Source organism: Saccostrea cucullata, unplaced genomic scaffold (assembly GCF_032062105.1).
Source record: "Saccostrea cucullata isolate Sc308-1 unplaced genomic scaffold, CSIRO_AGI_Scuc_v1 ctg4599, whole genome shotgun sequence".
NCBI lineage: Eukaryota > Metazoa > Mollusca > Bivalvia > Ostreida > Ostreidae > Saccostrea > Saccostrea cuccullata.
In genome coordinates this window covers 1-15,000 of record NW_026931215.1, presented here as the reverse complement: position 1 = coordinate 15,000, position 15,000 = coordinate 1, and the positions used below count along the sequence as shown (strand labels likewise).

At 37.1% G+C, this 15,000-nt stretch overlaps 1 protein-coding gene across 1 annotated transcript; it reads right to left on the bottom strand.

Moving 5' to 3' along the window:
• Window positions 1-2,353: 2,353 nt before the first annotated feature.
• Window positions 2,354-13,137, bottom strand: LOC134231844 (actin-related protein 8-like). The gene is made up of 12 exons (XM_062713817.1): window positions 13,033-13,137; window positions 12,299-12,487; window positions 11,653-11,763; window positions 11,380-11,484; window positions 11,040-11,213; window positions 9,480-9,590; window positions 9,176-9,291; window positions 5,274-5,427; window positions 4,218-4,442; window positions 3,651-3,906; window positions 3,076-3,239; window positions 2,354-2,551 (listed from the first exon to the last, which is right to left on the bottom strand). The coding sequence occupies exons 1-12, from the start codon at window positions 13,135-13,137 to the stop codon at window positions 2,354-2,356; spliced, it is 1,908 nt and encodes a 635-aa protein (XP_062569801.1).
• Window positions 13,138-15,000: the final 1,863 nt, after the last annotated feature.

The following is a 15,000-nucleotide window of genomic DNA, read 5'->3' as shown; positions in this document are numbered from 1 at the left end:
ATGCGATGATCTTTGACCCTTTTTGAACTTTAACCTAATCGTTTGGGTTTATTTTACCCCCCACTATACTTAAACTTGTACTTACCGACCTCCATAGGTCTTGTAAACTTCATGAAATATAAATCCAATTATAACACAAAATGAATTAATCCAAAGCACACCATTCTGCAGCATGTTATAATGATATTCCATTCGGAAAACCTTCGTGCCATCGATTCCGTCACCTTATCAGATGAAGTGGGAATTGGCCGAGGTGTACCGAATAGAGTTTAATCTAAAAATATGATAATGGGTGACGCAACGTGATGTGATGTAGAATTTACATGTCAAGAACAAATTTTAAATTAATTCATAACAAACAATGTTTTAACAAAACTGTTCCATCTAGCCTATTCCCAAAAGTATGTACTGTGTGATTGTGGTGTCGAGAGGGGGGGGATTAGTAAATTTAAAAAGGTCCTATTATGAGCAAAACATTTATCAAAATCTAATTTACATTATTAATAGAATTCAAACTGGTATATCAGGGCCGTAACTAGGGGTAAAAGATAGAGGAGGTGGGGGTTTGGGGGCCGCCGATTGAGGCCCCCCAAGACCGGTGGGTGCGGGGGGCGAAGCCCCCCGTAAAAAAATTTCGTCAAACGGCTCAATTTTGGACCATTTCCTTTATTTTGAGAATGCTTACCACTTTATTATATTACCTATTTATGTACTATTTTGGATAGATATGATCAAATAAATTTCAATCGTAATTCCCATTTTCAATATTGTCTGAAGGCTTAACGGTGATCGTCTAGCTTTGATCACCAGAGAACGCAAGATGGATCTTTCTGCTTAATGATAAATACGAAACTGACTTTTCCCAAGAAAAAGATAAAATTATTTAAGTCGAATAGGGGGATCTGGGAAGATCGTACCCGTCGATTCATTCTGAATAGTTTTCACTGTACTAAATGCAGTTCTAAAATGATCGATCGCCGTAGTTCGAATTTCGCTATGGGACATGGGGACTGGTCCTTCGGATGAGACCGCATAAAGTTAACCGAAGCCCCGTGTCACAGCTGTGGCACGATAAAGATCCCTCTCTGCTCAAAGGCCCTGAACGCCGAGCATAGGTAATGGTGACACTCACTGGATAGCTGAAAAATTGCTCAGGTGGCTATAATCAAACAAATAAATGATCAATCTTGATCCAGCTGCTTGTGATGTGTTTCTTATTTCCCAAAAAAAAAAAAAAAATGAAAATCTAGAGGAGGCAATTGCCTCCGTTGCCTCAATGGTAGTTACGGCCCTGTATATAATGAATTAAGCATGTAAAATAAATATAAGAGGTTCTGAGTTATAGGTCACAGGGATAATTTCATACCCAATTTGATGAATACATGTAAATTATAGGCACGTAGCAACCGGGGGGGGGGGGGGGGGCTGCCCCCCTTTTTTCCCAACATTACCTGTACTATAAGAAAATGTCCATTGAAAAGATGGTTGCCCCCCCCCCCACTTTTTACCACAGTATATACATTGCAAGGAAATATGGGAAAAAATTGGAAGTGAAAGTAATTTTGCCTTGAAAAGAAAAGTGGCCACTACCCCCCCCCCCCCCCCATTTCATTTTTTTTCCTTGTTAATTTTTTTTGGTTATTAAAAAAAATTTTCTCAGGTTGCCCCCCCCCCCCCCCACTTTCAAAAACGATGCTACGTGCCTGAATTATATAGAATTATTTTGATTTTTTCCTTGGTAAGCCGCCCGTAGGATTGTGTATTTAGAGGCAAACACCTTAGTGCGGGTATTACTGTCTCATGACAGCATCTAGTATTGAATTATGTTTGACAACTGACCATATTATCCCCTTACATGTAAAACAGAAAAATAAAATGCTGAAATAAAACCGTCAGAGATGTATTGCTATTTTATAAGATTAAACATTTATTCAAGACAACAAACCCTGTGGTAAATTTATTACAAAGCTTAAGATGTTATAATCTGGCATTAGTTTAGGTTCGCCTTCACTTGCTCATTGGCTACACATTCTATATAATGTCTTTTCTGTAGTTATTGTGTCAGTAATCACACCTGTCAGAAAAAGCACTTTCCAAACTCATCATACACTTGGAATGTTTTCATGAGAGTTTGAAGGTCAAAGCCTACGTAATTCACTTGATCATTCACCATGTTCACTCTGAGGGGGATTCAACTGTTGCATCACAGCTCCATATAATTTATCTAAGCCAATAAATGTCACCACATAAATGGTACCCTCTCCCTCAGCATTCGCCTGGTTGGTAAGTCTCGTTTAAATCTGTCTGGTTGTAATGGTGCCTCCTCCTTTAACATTGGTCTGTATGGTACATGTCACATATCTGTCTGTTTTATTGTCACCACATAAATGGTGCCCTCTCTCTCAGCATCCGTACGCTGTACTGTCTCCACTCTCGCTGTGTGATCCACAATTCCTGAGTCGTGTCCAGACAAGCCAAGATGGCCGCTCCTTTCCAGCAAACCATGCGGGGATCCATGTCCGGAAAGAATCACAAGGAGATAATTAGTAACCTGTATATCATGGGTAACCCTACACAGCAGGTCATGAACAGAATAGGTCATTCACAACCAATTGTTTCATGGACTTTATATAACTTTACAAGAATCAAAGGAAAAGGTCAAACACACTGCCATCCTTTCATCCACATACAATATTGTGTGCAGTTTGAGTACTATGCTTTAGCTTACTCAGGACAACTAAACAAAGGACCCAGACTGGACCTATAGGTCGGATTGTTCTCAATCTACTTAAAATTAGGTGTTAGATCCGCTCGCATACTCGCTACACTAACATCTAACAACATCCCATTGAGGGTCACGCCAGAGGTCAAATTTGGAACATGCAGCTATATACTTATTGGCTTCAACAATAAACGACGATTTTGCAGACTACAATTTGATTGGTTGATAGAATTTGATCTCTGATGTGCCCTCAATGGGATGTTGTTAGATTTTAGTGTAGCAAGTATGCAAGTGGATCTAACATCTAATTTTAATCAGACTGGATTGTTCTTTGTTGTTTAAAGAGGACTTACCTTTGGTCTGGTGAAGACGTCCATGGTTTCCAGCATTAGTCGGTACTGCGGGGGCATCCCCACCCACACGCGGTACTGGAGCCACTGCTGGGCCCCCTCAAACATCATCCCTCCCCCCACCACCACGATACAGCTGTACATCTTCTTCTTAGTCTCATCATTGTCTGAAATGTAATCAGGGTCAATCATAAAAGAATGCTGGATCCTTCTTTGCTGTCTTTTAGAAACAAACAAGATTATTTGTAATGGGCTTTATTTTATTGAAAGACTAAACAACATGCACAATCTAATGATGTACTATAACAGTAATATTTTTTAAATTATCAGAAATACACAAAAGAGAAAATGAAATGAACATGAACTTCAAGATGAAAATTTTCAACTTTAACATAGGGAAGAAAGATGTCCTCATATAAATATAACCCCTCCATCTCCCCCCCCCCCTTTATGAAAAAAATACAAGCACACCATGCTGAATGAAGAAAAAAGAAAAATCCAAATTTAAAACAAGTAAAAATTGTTTTTCCTTCAATCCTTTAGTTTTAACTTGTTACAGATAATTTCTCCATACTGACCACATTTATCTATACTGTGAAGGATGGCCTGATCGACGCCCATCAGTTGTACAACAGGTTCTGACTCCGCCTCTAGCTCCTCCTCTATCTCTAAGCCCCGCCCACCTTTCTGTATGTCCGTAACCTGTAGAGATTCCGCGTTGTCGTTCGAGTCCTCGTCTATCTGAGGTTGAAAGGTCGAATCGTCAAACTGACCTAAGTTGCTCTCATTGGCATCTTTGTTATCTGAGTTGTCTTTCTTTTTTGCCAGCTTTGTCTGAAAGAAAATGTTTGATAATTAAGAAATTAATAAATAACATGTTTCCTCTATCAATTGAACCTGTATTGGTTCCCTGTGATTTAAGACTAGATACACAGGTTGATAAAAATTTTAATCAAACTTATTGTGAATGTAGTGATATTGCATTTGGCTGTGTATTTGTTTTAGCATCGCGACTCTGTGAAGCGGCCAATCAAATGATCCATGCATATTTACATGTAATTACATTTTTCAGCGAGTATGCCCACGAGGATAAGTAAAGACGAAATCACCTGTGGGTTTCCGATGATGAGTTAGAATTGACTTACCTCCCTTGTAGTCATTTTGAGGTAGAATTCATCATGTGGGTCCTCAGGATCTCCCTCGCTCCTCTTCTGGACATGTGCCAAGTCTCCATGTAAGGTCAATAGGTCAGGGAAGAAGAGGCTCATGGGAGTGAGAATGACTTCCTCTCCGAGCCTGATGGGATACTTCACAATGTGCTGCTCTGGCTTCTTTATCAGGATGGAGTGTTCCTTTACTCCACTGTCATCCTACAAAATAACAACAGGATTGGTTTGTAAGGAATAATTTATCTTAAAAAATATTTTTGAAATTTATACATTTATTTTCAGCCTGCACTAGCATGCACATTGCTCTAATACAGGTTGGGGTAATTAATGATTTGAAAACTTTTTATGATTCAGTAATTGGTTTTACATTATAAATCAGCAGTCTGTATCTTATAAGTTGCTCTTGATCTCATCAGCATTAAATTTTCAAAAAGAATGTTAACTTTATAACAAGGTAGTTTTACAGTTCTATTGTATTCAGTTGACTTCTGGGTAAGGTGTGAGGTGTTGTCCTGCTTAACTGTGAGTCAACTCAACTGTCCTCACTAAGCCAGTGGTTTCCTTTTTCAGAGATTTTACAATAAATATTCAAGTTATGAAGTATGTCATTCAATAAAATAATTCCTTTAATTTTAACAATGGTCAAACCCTATTCAAATCAATGTATTTTATTTTTTAAAAACACCTATGGATATTGATGGATTTTCTTCGTATAATTATCCTAAGTACTTCCTTGAGCGACCTCTCCCCATGCTTTATTCCTGTTATCACTATTGCCAATGCACGCAGGATAACATTAGTCTCCATATTTTTTTTGCTGTAAATATTGTTTCCAACTCCCATCCCACCTCTACGTGTAAAGTAATGTAATATTTTTTTCACTTAAACAGTAAAACCTGTAGTTACATTCACTGGGGACAGAAGCCTGACCAACATAATATTTAAAGCATAGACCTGATCCAGAGAGCAGTAAATCTGACTGACAATATTTATATAACACTTAGGCCTGACTGACTAAATTATAACACACACCTGGTCCAGAGTGCAGTAAGTTTCCTTCATTTCCTGCAGCAGGAGACAGTCTACCGTATTCTGAGCGTCTAACTCCCTCAGGTTAATTCCTGATCTCTGGATCATGTGATGGAAACACCTAGTGATGTCACTTCCTCCAAAATCCATTGTCACCCTGAAATAAAACACTCTGTCATTTTCCATGAATATATTATGTAACTTGTGTGTTTTTCTGTTCTATTTACACATGTAGATAAGATCACATTTCTTCCATCTTGTGCACACCCTGACCTGTTCCATACCACTTCATCCTGAGATAAATTACTTGTACATAACACAATATTTTTCTAAGATAATCATTCTCTTTTATCTGGTCCCCTATTTAGTTATTCAATGGGATATTTTTCTTCTACATTGAATTGAGATACTTTACTTTTTATTTAAGGGTGCCGACTATAGTTTCCATTGCGCAATATTTCGCGCATCATGGTAAAAAGAAGCGTATTTACTGTTTTAATGCAACTTTTATTGCTTAATTATTAAAATTAAACAAAATTAAGAAATTATAGGTATTAAAATGTAATTACAATTTGATATAACTGATTTTTTAACCAATTTTGCAATTGATAGGTAGGTTGACGTTGTGCAGTGTGTTTTTGAGGTTATGATAATCTGTAGCTCTTAAAGAAACGGATAATAAAAATATTTTTAAAGAAAAAGTAATAAAAACACGCTCTGGAAAATTTAAAACATAGAAATTTGAGAATATCTCCAATAGTTTTATTATGTTTTCATGTGAATCCATGGTGTATGTCATATTTTGTAATACTCTATAACAATAGTAAAATTTGTTAATTTTTTGCATTTTGAGATGCACCCTCTGGTAACAAGACGGTAGAATTTTGTGTTTCTTACATATATTGTATAATATAGTATTACTCATCAAATATTATAGTTTGAACAAAATGTCTATTGTAGTATTTGTATAATTTGCTTTAAAGTGCTAAAAATTGGCATTTTCCTATGTAATCCTATAGTAAATGTACCTGTATTTTGAGACAGTCCCTCAAAAATACTTGGACGATAGATTCCCCCAAACTTTGCATGTACACTGAAGTTAATGTAAGTTATATATGATATAAAAATGAAGAGTTTTGCTATAGTAGTTTTCACACAATAAAACTATAGTTGGCCCCCTTAACATACTGTTTGTCTGCTTCCCTGTAATATATATATTTCTTTACTGGTTCCCTACCTTGTGTTCCTGTGAGATATTACATCTTCTACACAACACACACTGGTCCTCTTTACTGGTTCCATACCTTGTGTTCCTGTGAGATATTACATCTTCTACACAACACACACTGGTTCTCTTTACTGGTTCCATACCTTGTGTTCCTGTGAGATATTACATCTTCTACACAACACACACTGTGTTCCATACCTTGTGTTCCTGTGAGATATTACATCTTCTACACAACACACATTGGTTCTCTTTACTGGTTCCCTACCTTGTAATTCTGTGAGATATTCCGTCTTCTACACAACACACATTGGTTCTCTTTACTGGTTCCCTACCTTGTGTTCCTGTGAGATATTCCATCTTCTACACGACACAAACTGGTTCTCTTTACTGGTTCCCTACCTTGTAATTCTGTGAGATATTCCGTCTTCTACACAACACACACTGGGTCTCTTTACTGGTTCCCTACCTTGTAATTCTGTGAGATATTCCGTCTTCTACACAACACACATTGGTTCTCTTTACTGGTTCCCTACCTTGTGTTCCTGTGAGATATTCCATCTTCTACACAACACACATTGGTTCTCTTTACTGGTTCCCTACCTTGTAATTCTGTGAGATATTCCATCTTCTACACAACACACATTGGTTCTCTTTACTGGTTCCCTACCTTGTAATTCTGTGAGATATTCCGTCTTCTACACAACACACATTGGTTCTCTTTACTGGTTCCCTACCTTGTGTTCCTGTGAGATATTCCATCTTCTACACAACACACATTGGTTCTCTTTACTGGTTCCCTACCTTGTGTTCCTGTGAGATATTCCATCTTCTACACAACACACATTGGTTCTCTTTACTGGTTCCCTACCTTGTGTTCCTGTGAGATATTCCGTCTTCTACACGACACAAACTGGTTCTCTTTACTGGTTCCCTACCTTGTAATTCTGTGAGATATTCCGTCTTCTACACGACACAAACTGGTTCTCTTTACTGGTTCCCTACCTTGTAATTCTGTGAGATATTCCGTCTTCTACACGACACACATTGGTTCTCTTTACTGGTTCCCTACCTTGTGTTCCTGTGAGATATTCCGTCTTCTACACAACACACACTGGTTCTCTTTACTGGTTCCCTACCTTGTAATTCTGTGAGATATTCCGTCTTCTACACAACACACACTGGGTCTCTTTACTGGTTCCCTACCTTGTAATTCTGTGAGATATTCCGTCTTCTACACAACACACATTGGTTCTCTTTACTGGTTCCCTACCTTGTGTTCCTGTGAGATATTCCATCTTCTACACAACACACATTGGTTCTCTTTACTGGTTCCCTACCTTGTAATTCTGTGAGATATTCCATCTTCTACACAACACACATTGGTTCTCTTTACTGGTTCCCTACCTTGTAATTCTGTGAGATATTCCGTCTTCTACACAACACACATTGGTTCTCTTTACTGGTTCCCTACCTTGTGTTCCTGTGAGATATTCCATCTTCTACACAACACACATTGGTTCTCTTTACTGGTTCCCTACCTTGTGTTCCTGTGAGATATTCCGTCTTCTACACGACACAAACTGGTTCTCTTTACTGGTTCCCTACCTTGTAATTCTGTGAGATATTCCGTCTTCTACACGACACAAACTGGTTCTCTTTACTGGTTCCCTACCTTGTAATTCTGTGAGATATTCCGTCTTCTACACGACACACATTGGTTCTCTTTACTGGTTCCCTACCTTGTGTTCCTGTGAGATATTCCGTCTTCTACACAACACACACTGGTTCTCTTTACTGGTTCCCTACCTTGTAATTCTGTGAGATATTCCGTCTTCTACACAACACACACTGGGTCTCTTTACTGGTTCCCTACCTTGTGTTCCTGTGAGATATTCCATCTTCTACACAACACACATTGGTTCTCTTTACTGGTTCCATACCTTGTGTTCCTGTGAGATATTCCGTCTTCTACACGACACAAACTGGTTCTCTTTACTGGTTCCATACCTTGTAATTCTGTGAGATATTCCGTCTTCTACACAACACACACTGGTTCTCTTTACTGGTTCCCTACCTTGTAATTCTGTGAGATATTCCGTCTTCTACACAACACACGCTGGTTCTCTTTACTGGTTCCCTACCTTGTAATTCTGTGAGATATTCCGTCTTCTACACAACACACATTGGTTCTCTTTACTGGTTCCCTACCTTGTAATTCTGTGAGATATTCCGTCTTCTACACGACACACCCTGGTTCTCTTTACTGGTTCCCTACCTTGTAATTGTGTGAGATATTCCGTCTTCTACACAACACACATTGGTTCTCTTTACTGGTTCCCTACCTTGTAATTGTGTGAGATATTACATCTTCTACACAACACACACTAGTTCTCTTTACTGGTTCCCTACCTTGTGTTCCTGTGAGATATTCCGTCTTCTACAAAACACACATTGGTTCTCTTTACTGGTTCCCTACCTTGTAATTGTGTGAGATATTACATCTTCTACACAACACACACTAGTTCTCTTTACTGGTTCCCTACCTTGTGTTCCTGTGAGATATTCCGTCTTCTACAAAACACACACTGGTTCTCTTTACTGGTTCCCTACCTTGTAATTCTGTGAGATATTCTGTCTTCTACACAACACACATTGGTTCTCTTTACTGGTTCCCTACCTTGTGTTCCTGTGAGATATTCCGTCTTCTACACAACATACACTGGTTTTCTGATCTCCAATGTCTACCACACAAGCACTGCTGACCCCTGACCCAAAGGTCGCACATACCGATTCCTAGGAGATAAACAGATTTATGTAACATGCCTGTAGCTTTTCCCAGTCATACATATCAGAAAGCTGGATTTGCTGATATTTCTCAAAAGTGTATAGAGTAAGTTTACAATATTGCAGTGTTGTACATTCAGTGGTTAGTTTTCAATATTACAGTATTGTACATGCAGTGGTTGGTGACTTTTACTAACCTGGTGGAGGATGGCGCTGCCAAACCCCAGTCTGTCCAACAACAGGGTCATCAAGTGCTTAGTGTGTCTGTGACTGAATACGTCAGGAATTAACAGCATGGCCTTATACATCTGAAATATCAACATCAAAAATCAACATAAGAAATCAACAACATGGCCTTATACATCTGAAATCAACATCAGGAATCAACATGGACTTATACATCTAAGACATCAACATGATAACATCAAAAATCAGCAGCATGTCTTTATAAATCAACATCAGGAATCAACAGCATGGTTCTATACATCTGAAAATCAACATCAGAAATCAACATCAAGCATGGTGTTATAAATCAGAAACACAAACAGGTTTCAACAGCATGGCTTGATACATCTGAAATATAAACATCAGGAATCAACAACATGGCTTTACATCTCAAAAATCAACATCAGAAATCAACAACATGGCTTTATACATTTGGACATCAACCATATGAAACAACATACAATCAAGCAATCTAGACATTTTTGTAGCAACAGGATGTTAAAGATTGACCAAGTGAACTTTGAGTGGTATATCTAGGATTGTGTCTATTGAGTGGTATATCTAGGTGTGTCTATTGAGTGGTATATTTAGATGTGTCTGTTGAGTGGTATATCTAGATGTGTCTATTGAGTGGTATATCTAGGTGTGTCTATTGAGTGGTATATTTAGATGTGTCTGTTGAGTGGTATATTTAGATGTTTCTGTTGAGTGGTATATCTAGGATTGTGTCTATTGAGTGGTATATCCAGATGTGTCTATTGAGTGGTATATATAGATGTTTCTGTTGAGTGGTATATCTAGATGTGTCTGTTGAGTGGTATATCTAGATGTTTCTGTTGAGTGGTATATCTAGATGTTTCTGTTGAGTGGTATATCTAGATGTGTCTGTTGAGTGGTATATCTAGATGTTTCTGTTGAGTGGTATATCTAGATGTGTCTGTTGAGTGGTATATCTAGATGTTTCTGTTGAGTGGTATATCTAAATGTTTCTGTTGAATGGTATATCTAGATTTTCCTTTTGAGTAGTATATCTAGATGTGTCTTTAGTTAAGTTTTATCTTGAGGTCTCTGAGTGGTATATCTAGATGTTTCTGTAGTTAAATTTTACCTTGAGGTCTTTGAGTGGTATATCTAGGTGTTTTTGTAGTTTTACCTTGAGGTCTTTGAGTGGTATATCTAGGTGTTTTTGTAGTTTCACCTTGAGATCTTTTAATTTTTACCTTGAGGTCTTTGAGTGGTATATCTAGGTGTTTTTGTAGTTTTACCTTGAGATCTTTGAGTGGTATATCTAGGTGTTTTTGTAGTTTCACCTTGAGATCTTTTAATTTTTACCTTGAGGTCTTTGAGTGGTATATCTAGGTGTTTTTGTAGTTTTATCTTGAGATCTTTGAGTGGTATATCTAGATGTTACTGTAGTTAAGTTTTACCTTGAGGTATTTGAGTGGTAAATCTAGATGTTACTGTAGTTAAGTTTTACCTTGAGTTCTTTGAGTGGTATTTGTAGATGTTTCTGTTGTTTTTTAAAGTTTTACCTTGAGGTCTTTGAGTGGTATATCTAAGTGTTTCTGTAGGGCTGTGGCCCAGATGGCCTCTATATCTGCCAGTACGGCTGTCAGGGTGCCTCCTGGACCATCATGAATGTTTAGCCTCCCCCGCCGCATTGGCCAGTGTAGATTGTAATTGTGTGCTGGGTTCACATACATGGCCTAATAAAAAGATTCTAATAGTCAAGTCCTGGCATGAAATATCTTATTATTGGTTTGTACCTTACAAGGATGGAAGAGGCAACATTTTGAAAAATCTTTTATACATTGTCAGATAGCTTTATTAATTGAGGTAACTACGGAAGTGAAAACAGCTATGAACTCTGACCTCTTGACCCACAATGAAGGAAGGCTGACTTTCAGTCCTTGTCCACATCTGTTGACATATGACCTCCGTCCTTTGACCTTTGACTCCATGGTTATAATTATATAACTACAGTGTAAGAAATTCAAGAAATAAAAAAATTTCGTGTGGTCAGGAAACCATTAACTAAAATACTTTTCTTCTTGTCTAAGTAGAACATGTACTGAATCAGATCATATGCATGCATACATCTAATGCTTTTCCTTTGGCTAGAGTTAAGTCAGTGAATACACGTACCTGTTTAACTGATGAGGTCTGTCTGTATTCTCCTGTAGACATCGGTCTGGCCCCCACAGCCTCCTCTGCCTGTTTTAGTCCAACCTTGAACTGCGGCTTGGCCTCGGAATGCTGTTAATATGGATATAAAAGACTTGTGTTGAAATGAGGACTTTCCATATATACAGATATTGAGCAGTATTTTCAATTAAAATCATTTCAGTTATACATGCAACTTGATTTAAAATAGAAGTTTATACATCTATGACAAGCAGTAATGAAAATGCATGCATGATCAAGTATTTTAACATCAGGCCAAAGTTATTTTATCTTTAGGTTTACGGATTCTTTCAACCAAAATGTCCATTGGGTGGTGACAAAATAAAAATAATTTGAAACTTCTTTCAAACAGAAATAATTCATAATCTTGTAAACTATATTTTATTAATTATCAAGTAACAGATTATCTCAACTTATTTTAGTGAAACCCTACAATGTTGCCTATTTCCTTTTATTAGCATGACCTTATGTCTACCAATATTTATTTTCTAAAACCTGAAAAAATTGGTCGGTGGATCTGTAAACTGAAAAATGTAAAAACTATGGCCTAACCAGAAGGAAAGAACCAAAATCGATTAAAATCACTTTATGTGACAGAGCTACTTACAACACATTCCGGTCTGAGTATGAGGGAGCCGGAGGTCCTGGTCTGTGAGATTCTCTTCCTGGCTATACACTGGGGGATGGTCACTGGCAGGGGTCGGAGGCTCGACCAATCCGCAGGTTCAAAGAACCTGGGTGAATGATGACAATAGTGGAGGTCTGAACGGGCTAATGTAATACAACAAAGCAAGCACTGTTAAAAATTTACAGACTACTGTAATCCAACTATTATTTACGTGATCTTTTATTCGAGATTCATCAATTTGAAATCAATCCGCAACAATTAATTTTCGTCTTTGAGGCAATGTTCTCTATAAATACTTATTAATAAGAAAAATGGATGGTTCGCAGCGATTATTATTCGCGAGTTAAAGAAAGTCACGAAACTAGCGGATATTTCTTGCATACGAATAAAAGTTGGTTTACAGTACCTGATTTAAGTAATACATATAAAATTTACAGGTTAACTTCATAATCCTAAATATTTAAACCAAATCCTAAACATACATGTAACGTTTCCATGTTGACAATCCAGTAAAGAAAAATTTAACTCCAATGAAATGTCTTACTATGGCTTGGAAAAATCATTTAAAATATTCTGATATGTAAATAATTGATGTAAGAGATTCATTTTAGATATCTTGTCTCTGACTGGCACTGAAAGTTTAAGTAAATATTGAGTAAGTACGTGTATAAAAGGGTCGTTTCTTATTCACACATTTACTAAATATAATTTACATTGACTTTCAATGCCTTTGTGTCTCTGGATCTAGTTAGGAACAGTCTAACAGTACCAGTATTGTTATTCTTGACAGGATACAGGATACGATAGGATACACGCATGATACGATAGAATACACGCATGATAGGATACAAGCATGATAGGACATTATAAAAATGTAAAGAATAACAATGTTGGTACTGTAGCTGTAGAACTGTGAACTATGGTTTTATATATGTATATGGTGTTTGACCATAACACAGTGGCTACAGATCCCTTAATGCTAAAAAGGCAGAGTTCTCAAGAGCTGACACCCAGCGATTTCTCACCCCCTACTTGTTGCAAATTCGCCGCCTACTTTAATTAGAACTCAAAAAATGTTTTTAACACTTAGGATTTTCTTTCATGAAGAAGTATACAACGTTTATTGTCGTAACACCACATAGAGATGATGACTGTTACTTTAAAGTATAATTGATCCCAATTTTCAATTGTTACCCAATGTCACATTTTTGCACACTTCTGAGGATAACTTCTCCACTTTTCAGCATAGTCAATAAACTACCATTCACTCCCTAATTCAGGACACATCTGTAACATAAAGTTGTATATTTTATCCACCTCCCAACCCTTTATAGTTGTCTTTTGGAGATAAACTTGCTTGTACAGGTCCAGTCCAAAGACTATTTCTACCTACTTAGCTATAAAAACCTACCCAAAGGAGCTATTTTTACCTACTTTCTGCTTTGCATTTTGTGGCCATATGCAGGAACAGCGCAACATGGTGAGCACTGAATTTCTTGATACAGTCACACTGATGATGGATATAACAAAAATTTTGCGAAAAAATGAATACTTTGTTTATTATCAATTTTGCATAGAAACTAATGTAAAATTGCCGATTTAGGAAGTAATCATTTTTTGGACAAAATTTTGTCGCATTCATTACAAGTGTGACAGTATCAAAAAATATGGTGTACACACATGTATTCACCATGTTGCGCCGTTCAGTCTTTTGGCCACAAAATGTAGATAATACAAAAAGTAGGTAAAAATAGCTACTTTGGGTAGGAAAAAATACCCACGTACATGTAGCTATTAATAGCTAAGTAAGTGGAAATAGTCAATGGACTGGAACTGTTGAAGTGAATTTTCAGCAATTAAACAAATAATTCTAATCATGGGAGTTTACCTCCAATGAGACGACTATAAAGGGTTGGAACTTGGGAGGTGGATAAAATATACAAATAATAAATTACAGAATCATGTGTCTAAGAATTAGGGAGTGAAAACTAGCTGAAAGATCAAAGCTGGAAAGTGGATAAATTCAACAGGTCCAGGAAAATCACTATATTTAGCTATATAGCTAAATCTACTTATATAGCTTTATTTACCTATATAATATAGCGCTAGCTTTATTTAGCTATTTCAGAGTAAATTTCTGTTTTATGAAAAGCACTTAAAGCAGACAAAAAGTCACAAAAAATGAGGCAATATCAGTTTTCAACTTTGCAATGGACTGAACCAAAAACCCACTTATAAAAATGTTTCTCCTTTTGTGCAATTGCAATCAAAGATATAAGAGCTTTGGGGCTATGTATAACAGTTAATCTGTGAGTAAGCAGTTACTTTAACAATGAAAAGCAGTTTTGGTCAACAAGATAATTGATTGGTAATAACTGAGCACAATGCAAGGCAATCACACTTGGTCATGTCTCACCGCACTTTAGCTATCCAAACAATAGAGATGCATTTTTTTGGTTAAAAAGTTATTAAACTCTGTCCCACCAAGTTACTGTAAGCACTTTTCGCATAATATCTCAAAATATATAAATACCTTGGCCTTCAACCCGCTTCCGATCGATAGATCATTTTTTTTCAACCTTCCTCCGTTTATCCGAACCCTCGAGGTCAACCAGTGTAAACACACGGCGGCAAATTCAAAGTCTACGGGGATTTAACATGGTAAACTCGTCCATTAGCGT